Genomic DNA, 24,769 nt, shown 5'->3' with positions numbered 1-24,769 from the left:
TCTAAATCTGAACCTTGTCCTAGGAGGAGGGAAGCTCAGGCTCTGAAAGACCTAAAACGTTACATTTTACAGGTGGGACAAGCCCCCGGGAAAGGAAATGGTGTATTGAATGTCACAAAGCCACATGCATATCAATTTTTTGATTCTTGTTTCGGAAAACCAAAGTTGGGTTCAGAATAGTTCCTTTTTTCTTCGGCCTCTCTGAAAGTGGAGCTTGGTGCAAGAGATCGCTGAGGCTCCCAGCTCCGGTTTCCAGGCTCGGGGTTACAATGTGTGTTCCCTGAAATGCTCTACCTGCGCTCCACATCGGCTCCCATCCAGCTCCAGTGTGCAATATTAGTTTTGGCTTTGGGAAATAAGGCCTCTTTTACTTGGCTGAAAGTACACGGCAACCATTTTATTTTGCTTGCGCCTCACAAATTAATTGGGCAACGAGGGGAAAGAGTATGCACACTGGGCATCTGGGCTTTTTTAAAAGCCACAATCCACCCAGCTTTCTAGAATCCGGCTTGCTCTTTGGGAAGGAAGGAGTGTGTTCTAGCAGGGCCATGCCTCATGGGACTTTGGACTGGAAGCAGCAGAAAATGAAAAGGTTGACTTGATAGTCCAACAGTTTCCATGGGGTGGGCTTGACGTTGGGGGTAAAATGGGAATGAAGGACGGAAGTGAGGCCAGAGGGAGTTTGGTTTTGCAGAACAAGAACCCAGGCAGGTGAATCTCTCACATTCTTGCTTCCCTCCCCCCTGCACACATACTGGCCTGCTCCAGAAGAGCCGCTTGTCCTTGCGTATCTTGCCCGCGAGCCCTTTAAGCTGTTGGGAGGACTCTTCCCCGTGAGCTCCCTCTGGAAATCCTCCTCTCGGCCTCGGTTGGACTGCTGGGCTTTTTGATTCAACTTTTTCCCAAAGTGATGTTTTTCAGACCATTCCTTTCCCTATGACCTACTAACCACAGGCAAATGGTGTCTGCCATTTGCCAAGCCTGAAATGAGGATGTGGGTGCAGGTGGTCTATTGGAGCAGGGTCCCAGGGAACAGGAAGGAGGGAAGAAAAGCCCACATGAGTGTGTGTTTTTAGGTCACCGCTGCACCTTTGAGAGGTGTCAAGAAAGTCACTCAGAAACCTCTGTTAGAGGACACGAGACAGCATTCATTCCCCAGCTCCTGCTCCCAGTCAGTTGCGGGCTGCCTCTGAAGGAGTAGATTGTCCTGCCTGGCAAGGGTGCAGGTGAGTGTGAGTACCCACGGAACTGTCTGCCATGCTGGAGCTGAGATCAGAGCTGGGCCAGGGGCAAATGACACACGGGTCTGAGGCATATGCTAAACCCGTTTCTAACCCCAATCCCAACCCAAGCTCCTAGAACCTGAGCTCAGCCCCTCATTGCCTTCTTCCTTTTGAGCAAACACATTGGTCAGCTCCCCTCAGTTTCCTGAGATCTTCCATGAGCCCACATGGAAGACAGCCTGCATTCTAAGTAGAGCTGAACAGGTAGGACTTCGTGTTTTGGAGGGAGATGGGTGGGGTTTGAATCAAGACCTTGGCTCTTCCTGATCACTATGCTGGACACTGGATATAAATTAAGAGCCCATGTAAATGGGAAAATGTCTGAAAAGTTTCGACGTTTAAACCGTACTGTGCCAGAAACCTTATTTTGAGCTAAACAAATAAAATCCAGACTTCAGGGAAGGTAAATAAGAAATTGATTACTTTAACCTCAGACTCCTTCTGTTTACAAGAAGATTAATACTGAAAAATTTATAAACATCTTGACAGAGGTCAGTGCAATTCAAATAAAAAGTTAAATATGCTTCAACAATTTACAGATATTTGGTTAAGGAACAGTCTTACCAGTGAGTTATCTACTGTTTAAATGGGATCTTGGGGAGTGGCTGCACCTTCAGCAGGTGAGGAAAACCATGTGTTTGAAGGAGTTTACGAAACCCCTCCCTTGTTTTTACTATGTTTGTGGCCTTGGCCTATTTCTTGCTACTTGCAGTACGATTTCATTGCTTTGAAGGTCTGGGGACAGTAAATAAAACTGATGGCTGTTTTTTGTCATCCGTCCTGAGTTGGTATGTTCCTCCGTGTTCAGAGGTTCATTCCTCAGCCCGCAGGGACACAAGTATAGTGAAAGGAGGTGATGTCCAGGTTTCTTGTGCACATCTGGCGTCTCCGGGGCCCCGTTTTCCTTCGCTCCAGTCGATGGGCTCGATGGTGACCTCGCCGCTCAGAGCCTAGTGAAAGATGTGCTACTAGTAGTTCTGCAGTTGTTTTCTTACATTCTGTCTCTGTTTTCATCTGTGGGCATCCTGTCTGCCTCTCTGTGGGGACTAACCAAAAAAGAACTGACCGTAGCCTCTGAGCAAGAAGAGTGGGGACAGGCTGGGGCTTCCCTTGGCTGGCAGCACGGGCCGGCAAGGGGCTGGGTGGGTGGGTGACCCCGTCCTCATGGTCACCCCTTCCTGAGTGCTTCTGTTGGCCAGGTAGGACTGAGGTAACTCACAGGGCCCCTCATTTACTCTTCACAGCAACTCTGTACCCGTCACTGTAACAGACCACCGCCAGATGTAATGGCCCAATACAGCAACCATCTAATGTCACTCATCACCCTGGCGGTGGTCCCTCCAGTCCAGGCTGGCCTCCTGCCCTCATGCAGGCATCTGTGGTGAGCCGGCAGGCCCACAGGGCCCCCCAGGGTCCGGGGCAGTGGGAGCAACAGCTCTGTGGTCCTGTCCTCCAGCAGACCAGCCCCAGCTCGTGCACGTGGGCTCCAGGAGAGCCAGCGGAAGCTCCGAGGCCTCGGGGACAGGCAGAGCATCACTTCTGCTGCTTTGTGTCAGTCAGAGCAAGTGGTATGTTCTGCCCAGACTCAAGATGGAGCCAAGAAGTCCACCTCGTGCTGAGGGCAGCCGCAGGGAGGCAGGACATAGGGAGGGGTGGAGGGAGGTGTCATTGTCTTCACTTCTCACCCTTAACTCGAGAATCCTACAGGGAGGAGGCAGAGCACACCGATGGGAGGCTTTGGAAAGTCTGGAGCAGAGCTGGAGAATCCAGTGTTTCTAAAGAGTACTCTCAGGGTGAACCTGACACCAGGATGGGGAAAGGATCCCGTCGGACTCTTTTCTTGTCATAGAGAACACCGAGTACAGCGTTGTATTTACTGCTCTGGCTTGATTTTCACAAAGACTCGGTAGAGCCCTGCGAGGGAGAGGAACACGCCCAGTGTGGGAGGGGGACGCTGTTGTGCACAGTCACAGCTGTCATCTCAGGGAGCACCCCTGCTAACCCTGCGGAGATGGAATGATCATCTCCGTTTCACTGAGTGCTAGGCCCAGCTCAGGAAGATGGTGGTTTGCTCCAAGTCACAAAGCCAGCAAGTGGTGGCTCAGGGAGTGGAACCCCCATCTGCCTGATGACAAAGCTTTTCCGTTGCCATCCTGCCTCACAGTTAAGGACAGGGCCTGATCCCTGACATTAGGGAACTGACAGGAAGTAAATATTGTGTCCCCCCCCCCCCACCACACACCCCACCACACGTCCCACCCAAAAGAGAGGATGATGAAAGATAGGGTTTGAGGATGAGCTCCCGAGTGCGGTTCGGGTGGGAGGAGGGTGAGCAGGGCTCTCACCTGGACCCTGAACAGAGTCATTCTGGCTTCAGAGTGTCTTCCAAAAGGGACTCCGAAGCCTGAACATCAGAGCTGGGGTGACGATATAGTCTATCAAACTGGGACACTTCAAGGACTTACTGGGAGCATTATTAGTAATTAGCCCCAGGAAAACAGGCATAAATTGGGACTGTCCCAGGCAAATGGGATGCATGGTCACCCTACTAGTGGCCAAAATACAAGGAAGGCTTGGTGACTCTGCAGGCTCCCTGGAGTGGACACAGGCCAAGACTCTGGCCTTGGAGCCAGACGAGGTGGGCCTTAGTGTGCCTCCCACCCCCACTATCTGACTCTGGGTCTCTGCACAGCAGCCCTAATGATGCCTACTGTGCAGCAAATTACTGCAAAACCTAGGAGCTTCAAACAGCAAACAGTCAATATCCTTCACAGTGGGCCAGGAATTCGGGGTGCTTCTAGCTCAGGGCCTCTCACAAGAGTGCAGTCAGGATGTTGGCTAGGGGTACAGTTATCTAAGACTTGACTGGGCCTGGAGGATCTGCTTCTAAGGTAGCTTCTCACCTGGCTGGTGGATCAGAGGTGGCGGTTGGCGGGAGGCCTCAGGTCTTCCACACAAGGGTCCCTATAGCAGGTTGTCTGAGTGTCCTTACAACATGGCGGCTGACTTTCCCCAGTGGGAACCAGGCAGCTCATGACCATCCCTCAGAAGTCACACAGAATCACTTCCACCACATTCTGTTACTTGGAAGGGAGTCCATAAATCTGGCCCACATTTGGGGGCAGGGGACTGAGGCTCCACCTTTTGAAGGGAGGAGGGTCAAATAATTTATAGACATATTTGAAAACCACTGTTCCTATTCAGGATGCATGTTCCAGACTTACAATTTAGGTACTGTCTGTAAGGTTCCTGCAACAGTACCTAGCATTCATTAAAATCAAAGACTCTTAGCTCTCCAGGGCCTAGCAGCAGCATTTCCAAATGATGATGGACAAAGACAGGGTTCAAGATCCAGTAAGTCTCGGCATGCCTGCCAGGCATGAATGAACCTGAGTCACTTTTACATCTAGGTCTAAGGAAATTAAGTCAGCTCTGAGGCTTCTTCAGATGTAGGTCATTCGTCCGTGGGACCAGGTAGCCAGAGGACTCCATCTCAGTGTGGACTTCAACACATGTCCCCCTAAACCCCTCTGATGAGCACCCCCAATCCCTCTTTGGTGCATGGGGCCATCATGGCTGAGTGTCCTCCCCTCTCAGGGGTGGTGGGCCCCAGAACTGTAGCACCCAGGCCTACTCTGCTTCTGTTCTCCAGCCCACCCTCTGCTAGGCCCTTTCAAGGGCTTTTATTTAATTTGCTTCCCAGAACACTGGGAGATAAGTATTTATACCTGTTTTAACCCTTTTCGTGGCAAGCAATGAAAACTCATCCCAAAGTGGCTTGGGTGAGAAAACAATTTATTGTTGTGCAAACTGGAAAAAAAAAAAAAAAAAACCTAGGGTTGGCTTTAGCCACAGCCTCACAAAGTTGTCACAGTGTCTCTCCATCTGTCAGCTTCTCTTTCTCATTTTGGCTCATTCCTTAGGCTGTCTGCACCCTTGGGGTGGCAACATGGCTGCCAAGCTGCGGTGAATGAGCAGTCTCATGGCATAAAAGTCCTCACAAAAGTTTCATTGAGTCTCATTGGTCTAATTGCCTTAAGCCTGGGTCACATGCCCCACCTCTTAGGGGAGTGGGAGTGGGGATGGAGTGCCACCCACAGCTCCTGGGCTGAATATGGGGAGGAGATGGCTCCCCAGAGGGAACTGTGATGGGTCCTCACAGAGCTGGAGGACATTGTTATCCTCATTTACCAGTGCAGAAATCAGGCTCAGCGCAGGCAAGGAACTTGGCCAGAGTCTCACAGCTAACAGTTGTTGTAGGAATCCTACTTCTCCTGCTCATGTTGATGAAGGAAGGGGTTCTCTCTCTACCTCATCCTTGACTCCTAAGTGCTCTGTGGCCATCTGAAGTGTCCACTTAAAACTCTAAGACATGACCAATGGTTCTAGAAGTGACTGGGTTAAAATGCCATTGGTGGATCGTGGCATTGGATGATACCCGCAGAGGGGAGGAACCAGAATTTCCAGTTAGGAAAACCCCCTCTCAGAAACCCTTGAAAGAACTAGGAGCTTGTGTGGTCTCAAGGTCCATGTGATTTTTCCTTTTGCTTTTTAGTGCTAATTGTAGGATTCAAACACAGAATTCTTCTCCCACGTGTCACTTTTCTGAAGTTAAAAATTCATCTGCTGAGGAGATGCAGAGTTGGTGCTCACAACAGAGGGGACTCCCTCTGCCACATCCCCCTGTCTGGAAGGTTCCAGTTGAAAGGACTGCCTTTTGTCTTCAAATACAGAGGAGAGCAGTGGACTGAGCCACAGATGGAGGAGGGAGGAAGGCCTCAAGAAGACAAGAAACAAGCTCTCTCTCCAAATAAGTAGAAAGCCTGAGCTGTGAAACCCAGATTGTTGGCACTGGGGAGGGGCCCAGGGGTGCTTCCCTCATGAGGTCATTGGAACACGGCAGGAAACCTGAATCTTGTGCCAAAGAAAACTCTCAGTGCCCTTCGTAAAAAGCCTGCCGAGCTCTCTTCACCAGGGGGCAGCTGCTGGAGACCCACGAATGGGCCCAGTGGCTGCCAGCAAGCCATCTCCTGGCCATTTCTGTAGGCCTGGGGCCACTCTCCTTGCAGTCACACTGCTGTTTCTGTCTGCTCTAGGGGCAAGCCGTGGATCCTCCAGGCTGATGAGATACCAGCCGACCCTTGTAGTTCTGGTTGGGAAACCCCACACAGACCGGAGTCTGTTTCGTGGCCTGAAATGCAGCATATGAAATGTTTCCTTCCCCAGCAGAAACAGCACATGGGGTCCCAGGCCCCCCCTATGCAGCCTGCTCAGTGCCGGTGATGTCTGAGATAGGATGGCTACCATCCAGGCGGTCACAAGGAAACAGCTCGGGGTAGAGGAAACGGAGGCACTGTGTGCCCATTGCTTTAGCCACCGAATAGCTGCACACATTATGGCAGGTCGTCCAACTTCCCGGAGCCTCATTCTCCTCACCTGGAAAGTGGGGATTATGAGACCCACGTCACAGTGTCAGCCCTAAATAAGATGGCGCTTCAAGGTCCCGAAATGAGAAGACACTCACTAAATGTTTATTCCCTCCTCCCCTTCTGTTCTCTTCAGCACTTCTTCACCATAGCACCATTACAGTACTCTTCTATTTGTTGCAGGGGTCTGGGGGTCAGAGGCAATGAGGAGGAAGGTGACATGGGGCATCCCAGTGACAGTGGAAGGCCTGTGAAGGGCTCCCATACACCAGCAGCCCCACAGGGGCCCCACAGACTTCATAGCATCCCTGGAAGGGGCCACCTCAAGTGTCCACTGGCTCAGCAGACCAAGTCCTACTCCATCTTCCGAGGCTGTCCTCCACTGGGGGTCTTACCTGGGGCCAGTGTTTCTGAGAATCCAGATTGGTGCTCCTCCAAGCATGGTCTCCTGACACAGTGTCCACACCGCCTGAGACGTGATGAGGAAAGCACATGCACAGGCTGGTCCCCTGTGAATCAGAAGTGCTGGGGGTGAGTCCCCGCAGTGTGTGTCTGATGGCAACAGAGTTTGAGAACCTCTGTGCTGTAGGCAGGTTATCACAGAGCAAAGGAAGGAAAACCCGTGCACCCTGCGCCCTGAAGGCCCCTTTGCAGACCGGTGTGTGTGAGGCGGTAGGGGCCCTGGGGTGAGTCTGCTCGCTCCCATGCAACCTTGGATGGGTTCCTTCACCCTCCCTGGGCCTCTGGATCCTCATCTGCAAAGTGGATGATCTGATACCTCGTAGGGTTGTTGAGAAGCATAAGTCTGTCCATCCTAGCAAAGTGCTTAAGCGCAGTGTCTGCCATGTGACCAGAGTTCAGTACACATTAATTCTGTCTCCTGTTTTTTCAGGCAGCCCAGCCAGGTGGAGGGTCATATTTCTGGGAGGGGCTTTGAACAGCTTAGGACTTGCCAGCCAATGTAGACGGCAGGGCAAAGGAAACACGTGAAAAGTCCCTCGAGAGAGCCAAGAAGCAACCACAACCATGATGGCAGCCACCATAGTGACTTGCTAAATCCTTGTAGCAAGGCTGTGGGGTAGGAATGACTATCTGTGTTTTTACAGAGGCACTTAAGGCACCACTGGGTTAGTGGTCAAACTATGACTTGAACCCAAGTCAGTTTGAAAAAAACCATTGTGCAATCACAAGCCGAGAAGTTTCCAGGGTCCCGGGTCCTTCCCCTGGGAAGCTCTGTAAAGAGGAGAGTGGCTTTAACCTGCTGTTCAGGGTCCCTGCCTGGAGCCTGATGCGGACGGGGTGGGAGGCCTCCTTCCCAAAGTGGACAAAGGGAAGACGCTTAGGAACAATAATTATGTGAGTTCATGTTTAGGAGGCACTTAAGTGGATTAAAATCGATACGTGAGTCATGTAAGTCTGTCTACACCGCCGTCTTAGCTTGCACCCTTCATGTTTGGCAGGTGGAATTCTCTGTTTCAAAAGAGCCTGGTTTGCTTAGAACTGGCATTCCCAGTAAAGCAGCCCTGCTCGGCATTGTGCATTAGAGAGAATGAGAGGTTTTCTAAGACCTGGGAGGCCATTTGCTCAAAGCCTGAAGTGCTCCCACTGGTGCCGGGTTGGCATCCCCGAGCTGGGGCACAGAGAGAGGAGGGAAGCTGGGTGTGTCTATGATGGTCTCAGAGTTCCCTAGAATGAAGTCCTGAGATAAGACATCACGTGAAAGTAATTTACTAGGAAGTGTTTCCAGGAGAAACCAGTAGGGAAGTGGAAAAGGAGGCCAAGCAAAGGTATATGACAGTTCTCAGGGGGCGAGAAAGATTAGGTGGGTAACTTTGGCACAAAGTACAGGTCCCTTCTCTACGCTTCCCAGTCGGGGACAGGGGCTCTTGGGTAAGGGTCCCCCCAAGGGGGTGTGAATTCCTAAGCATGTCCATCTCTCCACGTTCACAAACAGGTGCTGGCAGCTGGAAATCACTGTGCATGGCCACATGGGAAGAGAGGCATGGGGGTGTGGAGGGGGCGCTGCCTCCTTCCATGCCCTGCTGTGAGCGGGGTGGTGTGTGGTCAGTCTAGCCATCCAAAGTGGCACTAAAAACCAGTGTGGAAAGCAAGACAAATGAAAACATCGTCAAAGGGAGACTAAAGAATGAGCAAAACCGCCTGTGAGGGAGACACACAGAGTGCTGATCAGTCCATTCCGTCTGCAGTGCCAGGGCATGGGAAGCCATGAAGAAGCCAGTCCGTTCATCTGTGCCCTGCAGCCAAGCCAGCCTCTGACATCCAACAAGTTCAGAACATACTGGCTCTTAGGCAACGTTATGAACCTGCAGCTCATCCTTTTTTTTGCAAGAACCAGGAAGAATCCGAAGATCTTTCACAAACAACTCTAGCAAGATTGAATTTAAAACCTAGCCATGAAAACAACCAAAAGCAACTCTTACTCTTTGTGTGGGTCAGTTTACGTAAGTGGCCAATTAACTGAAAATGTTAAAACCAAATATAGAGAAAGCCAACTACAATCCTAGGAAACCCAATCCATCTCCCTTGAAAATACAAAAAGGACACATAACCTTTTAGTTACAGTAGTGGGTCCTTCTCAATTCAGTGCTGTAAAATGGACTTGTTCTGACTGTGGTATCGAGCCTCGAGGTTCTTGGCATCAGGCTTTTCCTTGGAAGGTGTGCAGTCTGAAGATCCTGAGATACAGCCTGTGTTCGCCTCTCTGTCCTTCCCGTGGGCATCTCCAGCAGCTGGAGCCCGCAGCTGGTGTATGTCGCTCTGTTGGACCAGACACCAAGGCAGTCACTATGCGTCTGGCATGGAGTGGGAAAGCTTGCTTCGGACCTCCATGCCTAGCACATGAGATTAGTTTACTCATACCTGTTGAGTAAATTAATAGCAGAGCACAGGTCCTGCAGGGATCCATCCTCTGCCTTTTAGTCTGCTAGATACAGTTCTGAATAAGGGGGCCCTCAGCTAGATCTTGCCGTGTTAAGAATAGTATTTTTTGTTGTCATTTCATAATAGCGTTTGACCTATGTGTTCTTAGCTTCTCTTATACACGGAGCTGCATGTCATCCCGCTGAGCGCACCCCACCCAGGCAGTCATCACACTTGGGTCTACAGGGATGTTTCCTCTAGCAGCCGGGTCCTTCTCCCTCCCCACAGGCTAGGAGCACCACCTGGGAGACAACAGGGCCTGCTTATAAAAGCAGTGAAGGACATCGAGGCTGCCCAAGAAATAATTATTAAATGAGAGAATGGATGTAAAGACGTAACAGAAAACATGCGTATCTCATACATACGAATTATTCTATAGGAGCTGTTTCCCATTTGAGGCAAAATAAGAAACACTTGTTGAATGAATGGATGGGCTTCTTTGGGGGCAGTGGGAGGCCAGCACCCGTGTTGGAGCTGGCCACGGTCTTTCCAGTTCTTCTCTCTTTGTCACCGCCCTGAGGGCATGGGGGCAGGGCAGTGGTCTGTGAGGCTCCCATCCTGGGCAGGGGAGGGCATAATGACAGGTGTCCTGTCCTCAAGGGAGTTAGAACCCAGGGAAGGCACTTTTTTCCCTTCAGGCCAGCTCTCAATCTCTTCACCTCCCTAACGGCAGTGACTGTCCTCGCCCTTGGGGTCAGTGTTTCAAAAGCTGACATAGAACACTTGCTCTAGGTGATTCAAAATCCAGATCTTCTGACCCCGCTTCTGCTCTTAAGAATCCCACTCAGGGGGCGCCTGGGTGGCTCAGATGGTTAAGTGTCTGCCTTCGGCTCAGGTCGTGATCCCGGGGTCCTGGGATCGAGTCGCGCATCGGGCTCCTGCTTCTCCCTCTGCCTCTGCCTCTCTCTCTCTCTCTCTCTCTCACTCTCATCAAAAAAAAAAAAAAAAAAAAAAAAAAAAAAAAAAAATCCCACTCAGGAGGGTGGGGCCCGCAATCGGCATCTTTAACAAGGTCATGACGTAATCTAACCTTTGAGGGTTCTTAACTTGAGTGAGCGTTGGAACCACCCAGGGAGCTTTCAGCGAATGCTTGCCCATGCTGTGTGCTGTGATTCAGTGGGTCTAGGGCAGGGCTTCCATCTGGGTCTTTTTTAGAAAGCTTTGCACACAGACATGGTCTTTCTGGCACGTCATACAAATCAGAGAGAAGTGCCCCCTCTGGTGGTCCCCAGCCTCTTGGCCAGGAGCAGGACTTGGGGAGAGCAGTCTGGGCTGGAGTTCAGCCCCTCTCCCCACAGCCAGGTCTCCTGTGAGTAAACAGCCCACACAGTTGTGCATGGTGTCTCTGGCCCCAGCCAGCTCCCGTGCACACTCCAGCTAGAAATCAGTGAAGGGTGTTGATTGGTAATAATCTCTGAAGGTCTTTAAGTAAAAGTGAACCAAGGAGTGTGTTAAGATTCACCCGGAGTAGCTTATAGACCAGTTGAGAGTAGGGCATCCACTAAGAGGTGGTTTTGTGCTGACCTGGGTGGGAAGAGGTTAGAGCTGATGTGTTGTGGCATCAAGAAAAGAAAAAGGAGGGAGGAATCCTTCTAAAAGAAGATGCTGGTTCTTTAAGGAGAGTCCTGAGGTGTGTCCAAAGGTGGCCAAGCAGATATGCGCCAACCTGAGGGAAGCAATGAGTAGGCGGCTGCCCCCAGAGACAGGCCTCCATGAGGCCCCAGCATGCTGTGTGGAGACACAGTCCTTGGGGAGAGGTCCTCTCTGAGGCCCTGTCTCTTCGTCTGTGGCCAAGGCAAGTTCATCAGTAGCTGCCTCTGTCCGGGGTCCACAGTTCCCCACCCCAACTGCTTGTGGAGATGGGAGACAACAGGGGACCACTGTTCATGTCCTTTTGTGTCCCCTCCACCCACCCTGGAGACCACCTGTGCCAGTTCCTCTGCAGGCCGAGGCCTGCCTGTGTCTCTCCGCTTGGGGCTTTCTTGGCTACAGGCGTGCACTACAGTCAAGTACCGAGGGGCTGGAAACACAGGACAGTCGGTGTTTCCAGAACAACTCAACCAAGGACAGGTGGATATGGAAGGATAGATGCCCCAGCTTTCTCACCCACTGGTGGCATACCTGCCCACTCCTTCCTGGAGTGCCCAGAAGTCACCCCCTTGTCCCAGAGTCTGCTTTCGGGGGAACCTAGATAAGGGACATGTGAATGGGCAGATCTCCAGCTCCGGAAAAGTGTGTCCCCACACGGACAGTAGCCTTCAAATAGCATCAGCAGTATACCTATTTTTCTGGAGGGTAGAGAGCATAAGGAAGGTCGTCTCCATGGGTTGACATCCTGTCTCCCGAGCCGGTGGGCTCAGTGATGTAGAGCAGTGATTCTCAAATGGTCATGATCACAGAGGCTACCTGGACATCTTGTTAAAATACAGACTCTAATTCAGCGGGTCTGGGGTGGGACCTGAGAGTCTGCATTTCTAGCATGCTCCCAAGTGAGGCTGGTGCTATGGGCCCAAGGACCACACTTTGAGTAGCAAGGCCCTTAGGGACAAAATCCTTTGAAAACAAGTTTTGAGTGGGCAGGAGTGTAAGTGGTTTTGTAGGCGGGGTAAAATTCTTCACTGTGAGTACATTTCTAACCAAGATTCCTGGCCGGGATTTTAATAAGTACCCTTCAAACACTTGACTCCTACAAAACCTTTTCATCCAAACACCACTCATAAATTGTTTTTATGCCATGATGTTAAATTCTTTTCCCGTCCTTTTGGGAGAAGTCTCCACCTTGTTGATTTTCCAGTCAGCCTGTAGGGAAAAGGAAAAGAGCAATAGAAAATCAAAATAATTTGATTTGTGAGATAGAATGCAACATTGAATTCTTAGCTGGTTGATTAAGAATTGGCAAGCTCTGGGAAATAGTTTTTTTTTTAATCTAAGAATAGAAACCATGTTTTAAAAGATCCTAGAATAAGACATTGCCTCTATTTAACAGGAGGACAAACTTCCTAGGTGAAAATCAAATAATTTCTTCTTCAGCCCTAGAAGGCATGGCTTACTGGTCTCTTCATTTGGGGCTTTTCAGTAAGAGCTGGTTGATTTCTTTGTATTTGTTTGTTTATATTCTCAAGTTCGTATGCCTATGGTCCCAAAGGGAGCAATCACCAGCACTGGGGAGGTGTTTTTATTTGTCCGCACTTTGGGAAAATATAGAGATTAGCTCTAAACAGGGTTGATATAATGCACCAAGAAGGTAATGTTACAGGAATAAGTCTATTCAACTCATTTCTAATTCATACTGGCTTTCAAAATGTAATATTTTTACTCATTTTAAAGCTTTCAGAGCACTTTTTTTCTAATGCCACGAGGACTGTTGGGGAGAAGACTCGCCTTTGATCAGATAATTGCTCCTTCTGTGCCTGCCTGTGATCGGTTCAGAGTGGCTTAACATGCACTCACCAAATTCTGATACTCCGCGTCACAGGGGAGCTTTGCTCTAACAGTTTTGTGGTTCATCCATCTCAAACATTTGTCCTGACTATAGTTCCTGCTTGCTTCACTTTTTTAAGCATGGAAAGAACAAACCCAGCATAGTCTGGGCCTTGGCTTCCAAATGGGGTTTTGACAAAATTTAAGAAAGGAACTTGCTTTGTAGTGCTTTCTTGGCCCGATTCCTACAAATCCCCCATGTGTGTGGGTGATCATCTCTGGTTCCCTCGGACTGCTCGGCTGCAGCGCCTATCTGGCAGGAGGTCTGTAACCACTGACCCAGCCTTGCCAGGCTATCAGCCGCATTGGGCGTCCGTATTAGGCTCACCATATGTTCCAAGTTCCATAAAGGCTGCTCTTGGTTTGTTGAGTGATGTTCCCCCACCTTTCAGGCTTAGTTTCCATGGATTCTTTTGGTGGGGAGAGGGAAAAGGGGACCTTCTCTGTTCCTTGTTTGGTGTCCCCACCCCAAGCCCCTTCTGATCCATTCTTACATTGCCAGCTAGAAACCCCTGGGCAAGTGATATAATTACTTTGTGTTCCAGTTTCCTCCTTATAAAATGGCTTCAAAAGGGAAGCTACCACTGAGAGGAGCTACCTGGCACGTAGTGAGCCATTACTGAGTAGGGGCCATCTGTGTATTCCATCGTTATAGCCATCAGCACCACCAGGCCAACAAAGTCCTAGAGGGCAGATGTCACAACTTCACTTGACAGGAAAGGAAATGGAGGCATAGGGAAAGGATGGTTGGCCTGACGACACATAGCTGTTGCAGACCTGAACCAGTAATTAAAGCTGGGACGCTAACTTGTGCACTTTCTATGCTGTAAGCTCATGTGGTTTTCTTCATGGGTAGGAATTTCATGGACCCTGTCCCAAAGGATTCCCCTCCAGGAACAGGACTGTTTTTTCTGGTGAGGTTCAGGCTGACTCATGGTCGAGTAGGCAATAAAGTATTTCCTGGGAATGATATATCTTTCTGTTCTCCCTGGGCCAGCTTATTGGGGACCACTGCTCACCTCTGACTCCTCAGTTGATTAGAGAATTGGGGATAAAGTGCTTCCAAAATTTATCCAAATTCTGTATTCACTGAGTTAACATGGAGGTTTCTCTTACCATCTCATAGGGATCACACCTCTAGTGCCTAGATGAAGGAAGGGGGTCTTAAATGAACACCAAATTGCCAGACATGGGGACATGCGTGTCCTTTTCAGTTTGACAAACCCATGAGGAAGCTAAAAAGTGAGAAGTCAAATTTCAAACTTTTCCTGGCGCTGAGCCCTTGCCAGATTTTGCAGATTTGCTGCTCCCAAAGAGCACTGTGTTGGTGGTCAAATAAAGCACACTCCAGAATGAAATCAAACGCTGTGTGATTGGGAGGAACAAGTCCAAAGGCCAAGGGGGCTCCCTTACTTCGTTATCTGATTCTTCTTGTCAACCACTGCACGTTACGATCAGGGCTGGGGTTTGGCTCCACTGGCCATGCTCCCGGGCCTGGGAGAGCTGAGGTATGTCTGGAAAAGAGGGGGCCTTTGCCAAGGCAAGCATCTCCCATGCCAGGCAGACCAGCAAATGAGCTGCTTCTTGCAGTCCCTTCATCTGAATCCTCGACCAGCCAAGGCCCATTCATTTAATAAGCGCAAACTCAGGAGCTACTAAGTGCCAGGCTCAGTGCCAGGCACTGAGGATACAGAGGTGAATGTGCCTAAATCAAGCATGCTTTTCATCACATGTTCTAGAAAATGTTCATTGATGTTTTCCTGATCCTAAGAGTAATGTGTGTCAGTTAAAAAGAAATTAATTTCATTTAAATTGAATCACTCCATCTCCAGGGAGAAGCCCTGATAGCATTTTATGGTATTAGAGATCCTTGTTAGCCAAGGAGAGTGGGACTGGGAAAAAGGCCAGTTATGTGAATCTTCTTAGAATAAGATCCAAAATTTCATAGTAAAAAAAAATTTTAAGATTTGATTAGGACATTTACTTGAAATATGGAAATAAGTTTATATTATCTTACATTTAACACCTCTTGTAACAGTGGAATTATAATGTCAAGGATCTCTTAGACCCAAGACAAAAGCTTATTTGCTTTATTAGCATCTTTATTTTTTTTTAAAGATTTTATTTATTTATTTGTCAGAGAGAGAGAAAGAGAGAGAGAGCACAAGTAGGCAGAGCTGCAGGCAGAGGGAGAGGGAGAAGCAGGCTCCTCGCTGAGCAGAGAGCCGGATGCAGGACTCAATCCAGGACCCTGGGCTCATGACCCGAGCCAAAGGCAGAGGCTTAACCAATTAAGCCCTTCAGGTGCCCACAAAAGGTCATTTTTACAATGGCATATTTTTTCCAAAGGCTTCTCTTGATCTTTTTTTATTTAAATCCTTATCTTTAGAAGCATCTTAAAGTGTTATCATCCAGGGATATTTATCAGTTACGTGATCTAACTCAGCCAGATCCAGATTTATCAGTGGCTTTCTGTGGCTTGAGCAGTTTTCCATCATCACTTTCATTGATTTCATGGAAGTCTGCTTCTTTTGCAGCAAGGTCTTAGTTTCCCTCTGCAGTAGATTGTACCGTATTTGAATTGGGTAATCAGAAGTCTGTTCACTGGTCCGTGTCCCCAGTCAGCTGAGAGCCGATCATCATAAGTCTTGCAACAATGATAAAGTTGCAATCTCTAACCTAAACTCAGGATAGGCAATGACTGGGACATGGGAAAAGGCAGAGCCATGGAGACGCCTGATGTCTGGAACCTCTCCCACGTACTTGCTGGTGGGCACCAAGTGTCTGGCAGAAGTAATAGGCAACCCCCAAGAGATCACTATTTTGAAGCCTCACTGGGTCTCTCTGTGCCTTCAAGGTTGCCTGCCTGGCTGCCAAGGGTATGAATGGCTTTATAATGAGCCTGTTTTTTAGTTATGCCCTGGGCTTGATGTGAAACCGGAACAAACAATGCTGCTTTGGGGTAAATTGCTCCCCTGATGGGCCTGGCTATCCAGATTTCATAAACTACAGTTAGATAAGCTTTCTCTTGGTTAGTGTGAATTTAAAAAAGATTTATTAGCATGTGATGTTCCCCTTCCACTGTCGTTCCTCACCTGGAAGCAAATGCCCCGTCCTTTCCAGCAGCTCTCAGTGCCGGGAGCCTCAGCTATAAAGAGCGTTGTAGGAGGTCAGGTTCACCAGAAGCAGAACCTGAGATGGGGATTTCTGTGCAAGCAGCTTATTAGGGGAATGCTCTGGAAAGAAGAGGAGTGAAGGGAGCAGAAGGGGGCAGAGGAAGGAACCCAACAGATGTGCTGTCAGCTGGAGGCTGCCTCAGCCTAATCCCACGGGGGCTCTGGAACCTAAGCTGCACTACAGAGCCGGTCTTACCTGGAGGCAGAGGGATGTCAATCCGAGGCTGCAGAATGCTTCTGGGGGTGGGTGTTGTAACCCTCCCGCCTCCCACCCCAGGCAACGTGGCTCCCATTCAGCTGGGGGCTTTTGAACCCATGTAGTAAAGGGGTTCTAGGACCAGCACCCACACCATCCACACAGGGAATCATAGTGTTTGCTTACCTCACAACTGTAGTAGGAGAGTGGACCATAGAAATAAATAACCCCAGGAGGGCTGTATTGGTTCTGACAGGCAGCAGAAGGGTGATGCATGTCATCCTTTCCTATAGCACCACCAGGAGTGTGTGAGTCATGAATCGTCCACTGAGCACTCTCCATCCTGGAGAGCTCTATGGTTTTTGTTCTCTCTGCCTAGCCCCACCAAGGTCCAACCAGAATTCTGCAATCTCTAGTAGACTATGTAGGGTGGCAGAGAGACTCGGAATAATGCAATAAATGCTGGCTTGTGCATTTACTTTCTAGCATTTTGGAATTAACAAAAAGAAGTAATTTCAGCAGCTCTTGAATAATCAAAAGCAGTCTGAAGCCAAAGCCAAGTAAACTGAGGTCCTCTCAAGTTCCAGAGCAAATTTTGAAGTCACAGTCATTCCTTTACACCCACGCAAAAACTAAAAAGTCTTCGGGGCAATGAATCTTTACTTCAAGAATGGATAGACCTTTGACCTGAATGGAAAACCTCTCTCCTGGTTTGAAAGGGATTTCCAGTGAGGTATGGAACTTCACAAAGGGAGTTTAGAACTGGGTTGAGAACTCATGTAATTTATATATATGCTGAGACGCTCTTGAGAGTAATTATACCCCATGACGGATGTGAAACTGAGAACCAATGTCACCTAGGCTTGGGCTCGCGGCCCCTGATGCCCACAAATTGATAAGCTAGGATTTAGAGGAGCTTCTCCTTGGGCCAGTTGTGGACATTGTTTCTGCAGGGAGGAACAGGAGGAAGGAGATGGGAATAAAGCCCCCACAGTGAATCATTAGGACCAGTCTTTGGGACATGCAGGTCCTGAGACAGCATTTGAGAAATTATCCTCTGGTTTCCTTACTGAACTTGACGATGCATATCCTCTAGGTTCCAAGAGCAGCCCCTCACACTTCCGTGTAAATGTCTGTTTGTCTGCTGGGAGGTCTCTTCTTTCTAAGCTATGAGCTCTTCAAGGATGGGGACTAACATCTTTCAGACCCGTGCCCTTCACGCTGATCATGGTAGGTGATATGCTGACGCAGTTACCCCATAGAAGCTCAGGGTCCATTCTGAATCCTGTGCCGCTTCCACACTATGTGTGTGAACTTGGCACCCGGGAGGATTTGGGGCCAAGATGCATGAAGTAAGCCTTGGAAGGAGGACTGAGGAAAAGTATTCCTGATAGTGGGAACAACTTTAGAGTCCACCAAGAATGACCTTGGGGAAGGCACATGACCTCATTGAACTTTGATGTCCTGGCTGCTAGATACTCAGCAAGTGCTAGTTTTGTGGCTTCTCCTTCTCCAAAATCTACAACATGGAAGTCTTGATTTGGCTTCAGTAACTTGGAACCTGTGGGTTATGAAGAGCCTCCTGGCTTTCCTTTGACCTTGGTTGTAGACCACGTGTCCAGGTAGAAAGACAGCAGTCCCCCACGACCCCTGTCCTGGTTTCTCGTGCCTCAGTATATAGAGTCCAGCCTCAGCAGGCTACACTAGGAGACCTCTCCTTGCTCTTGTACCTGGGAAGGCTTGCAGGGGACCAGCTCAGCCCTCACCACCTCAGGCTATGGAAAGAATCCCTGTATTTTCCTTGGTGTGATTTTCTTAGTTTGTCTTTCCTAAACTAGCAAGATCTTGAGAGGCAGGATTAGAGTGTGGGCTAGGAGAAAGTGTCCAGGAAGATGACGTGATTGTGTTTCATCCAAACTTTTGAAGGCATCTGGCTCACATGCAGCCTGGCCCAGTTCAACAGGAGAGCACCAAGGTTCAGAGCCGAAACATTAGTTAAGAATGTTCTGGATGCCTGCCTTCCCACGGAGCTCATGGGAAGGGTGGGCTGCCAGAGGAGGACTGGGGACTCAGCCTGGTCGCAGGCTTCCCTCCCACCCGAGCCAACAATGATATTGTCCGGGAACTTCCCCCAAGAAGGACCGCGTCTGCTGAAGTCTCAGTTTGCCTTGCGGAGGCCACTTACACACATTTGTCTCCACGCAGCCAGCCCATCCATTGGTGCTTTTTCTCTTTCAGGAGGAAATGGGCATTTCCTGTGAACTGCTCGAATCAGACTTCCTCAAATGCAGCGTGGGATTCCCTTTCATGAGGTCAAAATCGAAGGTAAGGGGCAGAGACGGGACACTTACTTTGCAGCAGGCCCCCAGCCCTTCCCATCAGCCACCTGCCCTGTCAGCTGTACCCTGCCCCCCAGGCTTCCTCTATCCCTCCCAACCCCACCCCACCCCTGCCTTGCACAATGGCACTGCCCAGCTCCCAAGGAGGGGGGGCGCGATCTACTACTCCACAGGGGCCCTCCCCACTGCTGTTCCTCTTTGATCCACATGACATACCCCAAATGTGAGAGACACACCATGGCCTTGGTACTTTGGCAAGCACGATCTGGTTGGCCTCCTTAAAAATCTTTCTCTGGGACATTCCATGCCACTGTGAGTACGACTATATAGGAGAAATGTGGTCTGGGCTAGTGACCTACGGTTCTGACTGTCACTCCCCTGGGCACTCACAATTTTCTGAAGAGACCTCTTAAAATTCTTAAAACATAAATAATGGTATTGCAATTCATTTTTTTTTAAAGCAAAAGAAATTAGACTCACTTTGGTATTTATACGGAGCCAAATTTTCTAAGCTGAAACAATAATATGGTCCAGCGTATTCAAACGTTCATGGAACATTCTGGTATGTGCCAGTATTATAAGGATATGCAAAGATACATAGAAGATGTGATTGTTGGAAGCAAAACTAGAATCTAAAAGATCAGGTCTGCCTTTTGAAATGGAAGCTATTTTTCCTGCTATGATTTGAAGGAAATTTCATATTCCTTTGTCTAACTTTCTCCCCCCTTAAAAAAAAAATAATGAAAGTTTAATCCTTCCCTCCTGCCTATGTCACAGAATCAACTTGTTTTAATCTCCAAGGCATTTTGGTCCCAGTACCTCGTGGCTGTTTTGCAAGCCAGTTGTGAGAAGTTCAAGTGAGAAAGAAGATTTGCTGATTTCGTAGCAAGTCACTCGAACCCCTCAGCCCCACTGAAGGTGCCTGCTCCAAATGACGATGGCTCTTACATCCACGATTCCTAACCCTTTTAAGAACCTTTTAATGTCCTTGAACCCTGGACATTATTGCCCATAGAAACATACGTGGCACCTCCACACACACATTTCATTGAAATCTTTTCAGCAACAGAAAATCTACTTAATTGAAAAACATTAATAGTTGCCATTTCATGGGTAAAATCCAGCCAACATCCCAAATCAAACCTAAGGTGTGTCTTCCTAGTTTTAGCTTAAAGGTTATTTTAAAAGGAAAATTTTATCACTCTCACATACGGATCCAGGATCACTTACCATAAAGAGAGGGTAGTCATAAGAATGAATACAGTGAAAACAAAGCCACGTTGAATTCTGGAGCATTAAATTTTGTCAAAAGTCATTAACTCTCAAAATAGTCATGGAACCAACAGAAGTAGGAACGTTGGAAAGTTGGATTTTTTCCCAGCTCGGTGGTAATGCAGCTACTTTCCTCCCACATACAGAGGTTTAGACTGGAGCAACACTAAAGCTGGAGGCAGGAGGTCTAGGGTTGAGTCCCTAGAGAGAGCCCAAGGAGTGACCCAGCAGGGCCGGGGACCACCCATGTCCACACCTGGCTTGCCCTGCCCCGTGCCTCAGCCCCTGTGGCTCATCAGGCTGCAGCCGGCCTGCTAAGCCTCGTGACTGCACCGTCAGCTTACTCTGGTGGCCATCTGTTTCTGTCTCTCACGACCAGCCTGCCCAGTCTCTGACCTTCCGTTCTCCCAGGCCCCCCTCTCCGATTTTGGCTTCTCACCTCACCTGGGTCTTTAGAGTATTTGATTCAGATCTCCTGCCAGTTCTGACTCTTGTCCCTTTGACTTTCCCTTCCTTTGTGTCCTCCAGCTCTGCTTCCTGTCCTGTCTCCCTGTCCCCACCCTCCCTGGCGACTGACAGAGCCCCGCAGCAACAGAAATTTCTGTCTCGAGAGGGATGTCCGGTGTCCGCTCTCTCTGATGGGTCAGCGTTCATTACTTTCAGGCCACATTTAGTGCAGTTGAATCCAGTGTTGCAAAGGTAGACCAGTGCCTAGCATTAGTGACTAAGGAACCCAAGTACTTAGCTTTTAAATAATCACAGACTCTTACGATGAAACTTAAGAAGCATTGTGTCAATCCTCTCATTTTTATTGAAAGGCAAAGAGAGTGAGTGTCTTGGCCAAGATCACATACTCAGTTTGTGGTCAAGCCTGGCCCTGTAACCCCTACCAGGGGGTCCCTCCCACATTCCCACACATGCCCAATGTGTACATGGTGAAAACCATTTGCTCAGGGCAGTCTTCCCCAAGTCATAGGATGCTTGCCATGGGGAGTGCCTGAGATGATGGTAGGCCGCTCCTGAGATTATTTTAGGCCAAACATGGACACTGCACTAAACAACATTGACTCTAACAGCGAGACAGTTATTACCTATTCACTCCTTCTCCTGGATCACATGCAGGAGAAAGTCTCCCATAACGCCAGCCTGTCTTCAACACCTCCCTAGCTCTTGCTAATCTCCCTCTTACCAAAATAGAGTAGACCTTAGGCTCAGAGCCCTCAGCAGGCCACAGAATGCAGTGGGGCTTTGTGTTCATTTATTTTTATGACAAACTTCTCTTACTGATGAGTGATCCTGATTCCCATCTGTGAGCATGATAGAAATTTTCCTGCTAAAGTAGTATAGCCACTCTGGAAAACAGTATGGAGTTTCCTCAAAAAGTTGAAAATAGAGCTACCCTATGACCCAGCAATTGCAGTACTCGGTATTTACCCCCAAAGATACAAATGTAGTGATCCGAAGGGGCACCTGCACCCCAATATTTATAGCAGCAATGTCCACACTCTGTGGAAGGAGCCCAGATGTCCATCGATAGATGAATGGATAAAGAAGATGTGGTTCATATACACAATGGAATATTACTCAGACATCGAAAAAATGAAATCTTGCCATTTGCAATGACGTGGATGAAACTACAGGATATTATGTTAAGTGAGAGTGTCAGAGAAAGACAATTATATGATCTCACTCATATGTGGAATTTAAGAAATGAAACCGATCATAGGGGAAGAGAGGGAAAAATAAAATAAGACAAAATCAGAGAGGGAGACAAACCACAAGGGCTTCTTAACTCTAGGAAACAAACTGAGGGTTGCTGGTGGGGGAATGGGGTAATTGGGTGATGGGCATTAAGGAGGGCACATGATGTAATGAGCACTGGGTGTTATATGCAAATCACAGAACTCTACCTCTGAAACTAATAATACACTATATGTTAGTTAATTGAATTTAAATAAAATAAAATTTAAAAAAATAAAGTAGTCTTTAAACAAAAAAAGTGGCAATGAAAGTAACAGTAAATAACATAGGTGATATGGTGCGCAGGTGTGGCAAACATTAGGAAGATGGTGTGGGAGCGATACTTAGAAAGGCCTGGTTTAAGAGACAAACATATCGCTTCCTAGAGACCCTCAGTTGCTGAAAAATAACGTGCCTCTCAACAGAGCACAGTCCAGGCTTGGTTTTATTGCTAAAGCTATATCTCTGGCCTGGCAACCAGAAAGATACGCATAAAAAAATAAAGCTTGTCATGCAAATGAGCTTCCAGAGGTCATAAACTGCAGAAGACTGTGGTATTTTTAAGTGTGGAATGCTTGCTGAGTTCAGATGTCACTTTCTTTTCCCCTAGTACGAATTCAGCGTGATCTTTGACACAAGCCACCTGTCTGGGGAAGAGGAAGTCCTTAGCTTCATCATTACTGCTCAGAGGTAAGGGGGAGCTTTACTTTTTTTTTTTCCCCAAAGATACAGATTTATGGGAACAGGAAAGGACAGTCCCTGGTCACGCTTTGATGATGCTCAGGATGCTGAGGAGGAAGAAACAGTTGAGCGATAGAGCCCCAGAACACTGGCTGGGATGGGAGCTCTCAGGGCTGGTGTCTCTCCAGTTGTGCTTATGCAGCTAGCCAGGTTGGACTGAGCTGGGAGGGACTGGGGATCATCTGGGTCGGAGGTAATGATTTTTACAGCCAAGGAGAGACAGACTGGGGGAGGTGAGGATTCTGATTCAAGTTCATGTGGTTGGTTAGTTCACAGACTTCCTCTGTGGGTTGTATTCCTTGATGCAGGGAGAGGGCACAGCAGCCTGAGGGCTGTGCCAGGCCTGTTGTCAGAGGTCCCAAGACATGCTCCTCGAGAGAGGGCTTGTCCTGGACACCTTGTGGTGGAGGGAGAGTTAGGGCAGGGGACTGTGCAGGGTGACTTCTACCCTCAGGAGTGTACTCCTGCCCCTCTGTCTCCAGTGTGGCCTCAAGCCACAGGAGGGCCTTAGGGGTTGTCAGCTGCCTCCACCAGCCAGAATCCACATAGGCTTTGAAGCGCCATTTGGGTAGCACTTGGCTGACAGCAGGGTGGAAGGAGAGGAAGTTAGGTGGGTGAATAGGAAGAAGCAAACTTTGATTGGGGTGTAGGTTGGATACCCAAGGCTACTTTTGTAATTTGGATTTTTATTTGGAGAGGATTTTGAACTTACCGGAAATGTTGCAAAGCATAATTCAAGGAAGTCTCAGGCAGTCATTACCCAGCCTCACCCAATGCTGACACTTTCCTCCATTTACTTTATCATTCTCTACATATAGTTTTTTTTCTTAACCATCTGAAAGTAAGTTGCAGAAACCATGTGTCCTTCCTATGAGGACCCCAGTGTGCATTTCCTAAGAATGAGGCCATTTTCTTCAGTAACCAGTACAGCAGATGTCAGAAACGTAACACTGACACAATGCTTTTATCTCCTCTATAGTCCATGCTCCAGTAGTTCTAGTCTTCTCAAGGACTTTTCAGCCCCTTTTTCACGGGTCCAGAGTCCAGTCAAGGATCATGCATTACATTCAGTTATTGTGTCTTATCTATAGTTACCTTAACCTCCAAAGGAAATTTCATGCCAAGAATCCTAAGTCCATCCCAGAGGTGGTCTGGCGATCTGAACCAAACACCCTGAAGGCCAAGGTCAGGCAGGAGCCACTGAAAATGATGAGAAAACAAAATGAGGGACTGCATGGCTAATAGAGGCCAGGAAACTGGAAGGCCAGACACTGGGTGAGCAGGCAGTGGAACCAGGGGCTGAAAGTCAACCAGGGAAGGATGCTCAGTGGAGTCACAAGGTTAGCACAGGGTTCAGACCTAAAGACCCTCAGGATCTGGGGTACAGAGTGAAGCAACGGGCTCAGCTTTATGGAACTAAAGCCCCACCACCACCACCACCTGCATGGTCACCCTTGAAATGAGGGTGCTCAACCCAAGCCTTCCTTTGTGGAAGAGAATGCCCTCAGGAGCTGAGAAGGAGCTCCTCATCCCACATTCCGAATTATAAAGAATGCCATTTCCCAGACTTCAGATGAGCCAGATTGGGGCCAGCCTGTTGGGGTGATGCGCTGAACAGAATAGCAGGGGCACCGGCTCCGCTGTCTCTGGCCCCCAGAGAGAGCAAGGAGTCACGCTTTGGACCATTCTGTCCACTCCCCTGCACGATCATCAAGTGGTTGCCACGGGGAGAGGACCAGACCAGGGCTGAGAGGGATCGTGGATGAATGAGAGCGAGTCTTGCCTCCCAAACCATCTCAAGAAGGCTCCAGTCTAGAGATGGAGGCAGACACACAGCTTCCTACAGGGGATGAGAGAAGACCTAGCCCAGGGCAGGCATGCTTCACTCTTTCAGTCTGCAAATGTTTGAGCCCTTTCCACAAGCCAGGCACTGTGTAAGATGTTGGCAAAGTCCCTACTCTTGGGGAACGAGTGTGCTGGGGGCAGGGGGATAGATAATGAGCAAGTGAATATATAACGTCAGCGGGAACCAGGACTGTGCCCATTCATCTGGCAAGCGTGACGCATTCGCTGGCAATCACAAAGCATCTTTTTTACGTCCCGTACTCTCTTTAAGCCCACTTGGTGGGGTTAGTCTTTTCCCTGTCTTGGGGGGAGGGGGATGGTCTAGGACAGT

General features: G+C 48.8%; 1 protein-coding gene across 6 annotated transcripts in view; it reads left to right on the top strand.

The window, feature by feature from the left end:
- ITGA9 (integrin subunit alpha 9) overlaps positions 1-24,769 on the top strand; it is a 339,913-nt gene that overhangs the window by 239,975 nt on the left and 75,169 nt on the right. For all 6 annotated transcript variants that reach the window (XM_073902077.1, XM_025884438.2, XM_073902092.1 and 3 more), the window contains exons 19-20: positions 18,740-18,826; positions 22,463-22,542. In XM_073902077.1, the coding sequence (XP_073758178.1) occupies positions 18,740-18,826; positions 22,463-22,542 (167 nt within the window). The remainder of the gene's footprint in view (positions 1-18,739; positions 18,827-22,462; positions 22,543-24,769) is intronic.

Source organism: Callorhinus ursinus, unplaced genomic scaffold, assembly GCF_003265705.2.
Source record: "Callorhinus ursinus isolate GAN/ISIS: 27379988/994484 unplaced genomic scaffold, GSC_fseal_2.0 scaffold1, whole genome shotgun sequence".
NCBI lineage: Eukaryota > Metazoa > Chordata > Mammalia > Carnivora > Otariidae > Callorhinus > Callorhinus ursinus.
The sequence above is the reverse complement of the archived record's forward strand: the minus strand, read 5'-3'. Positions and strand labels throughout refer to the sequence as shown.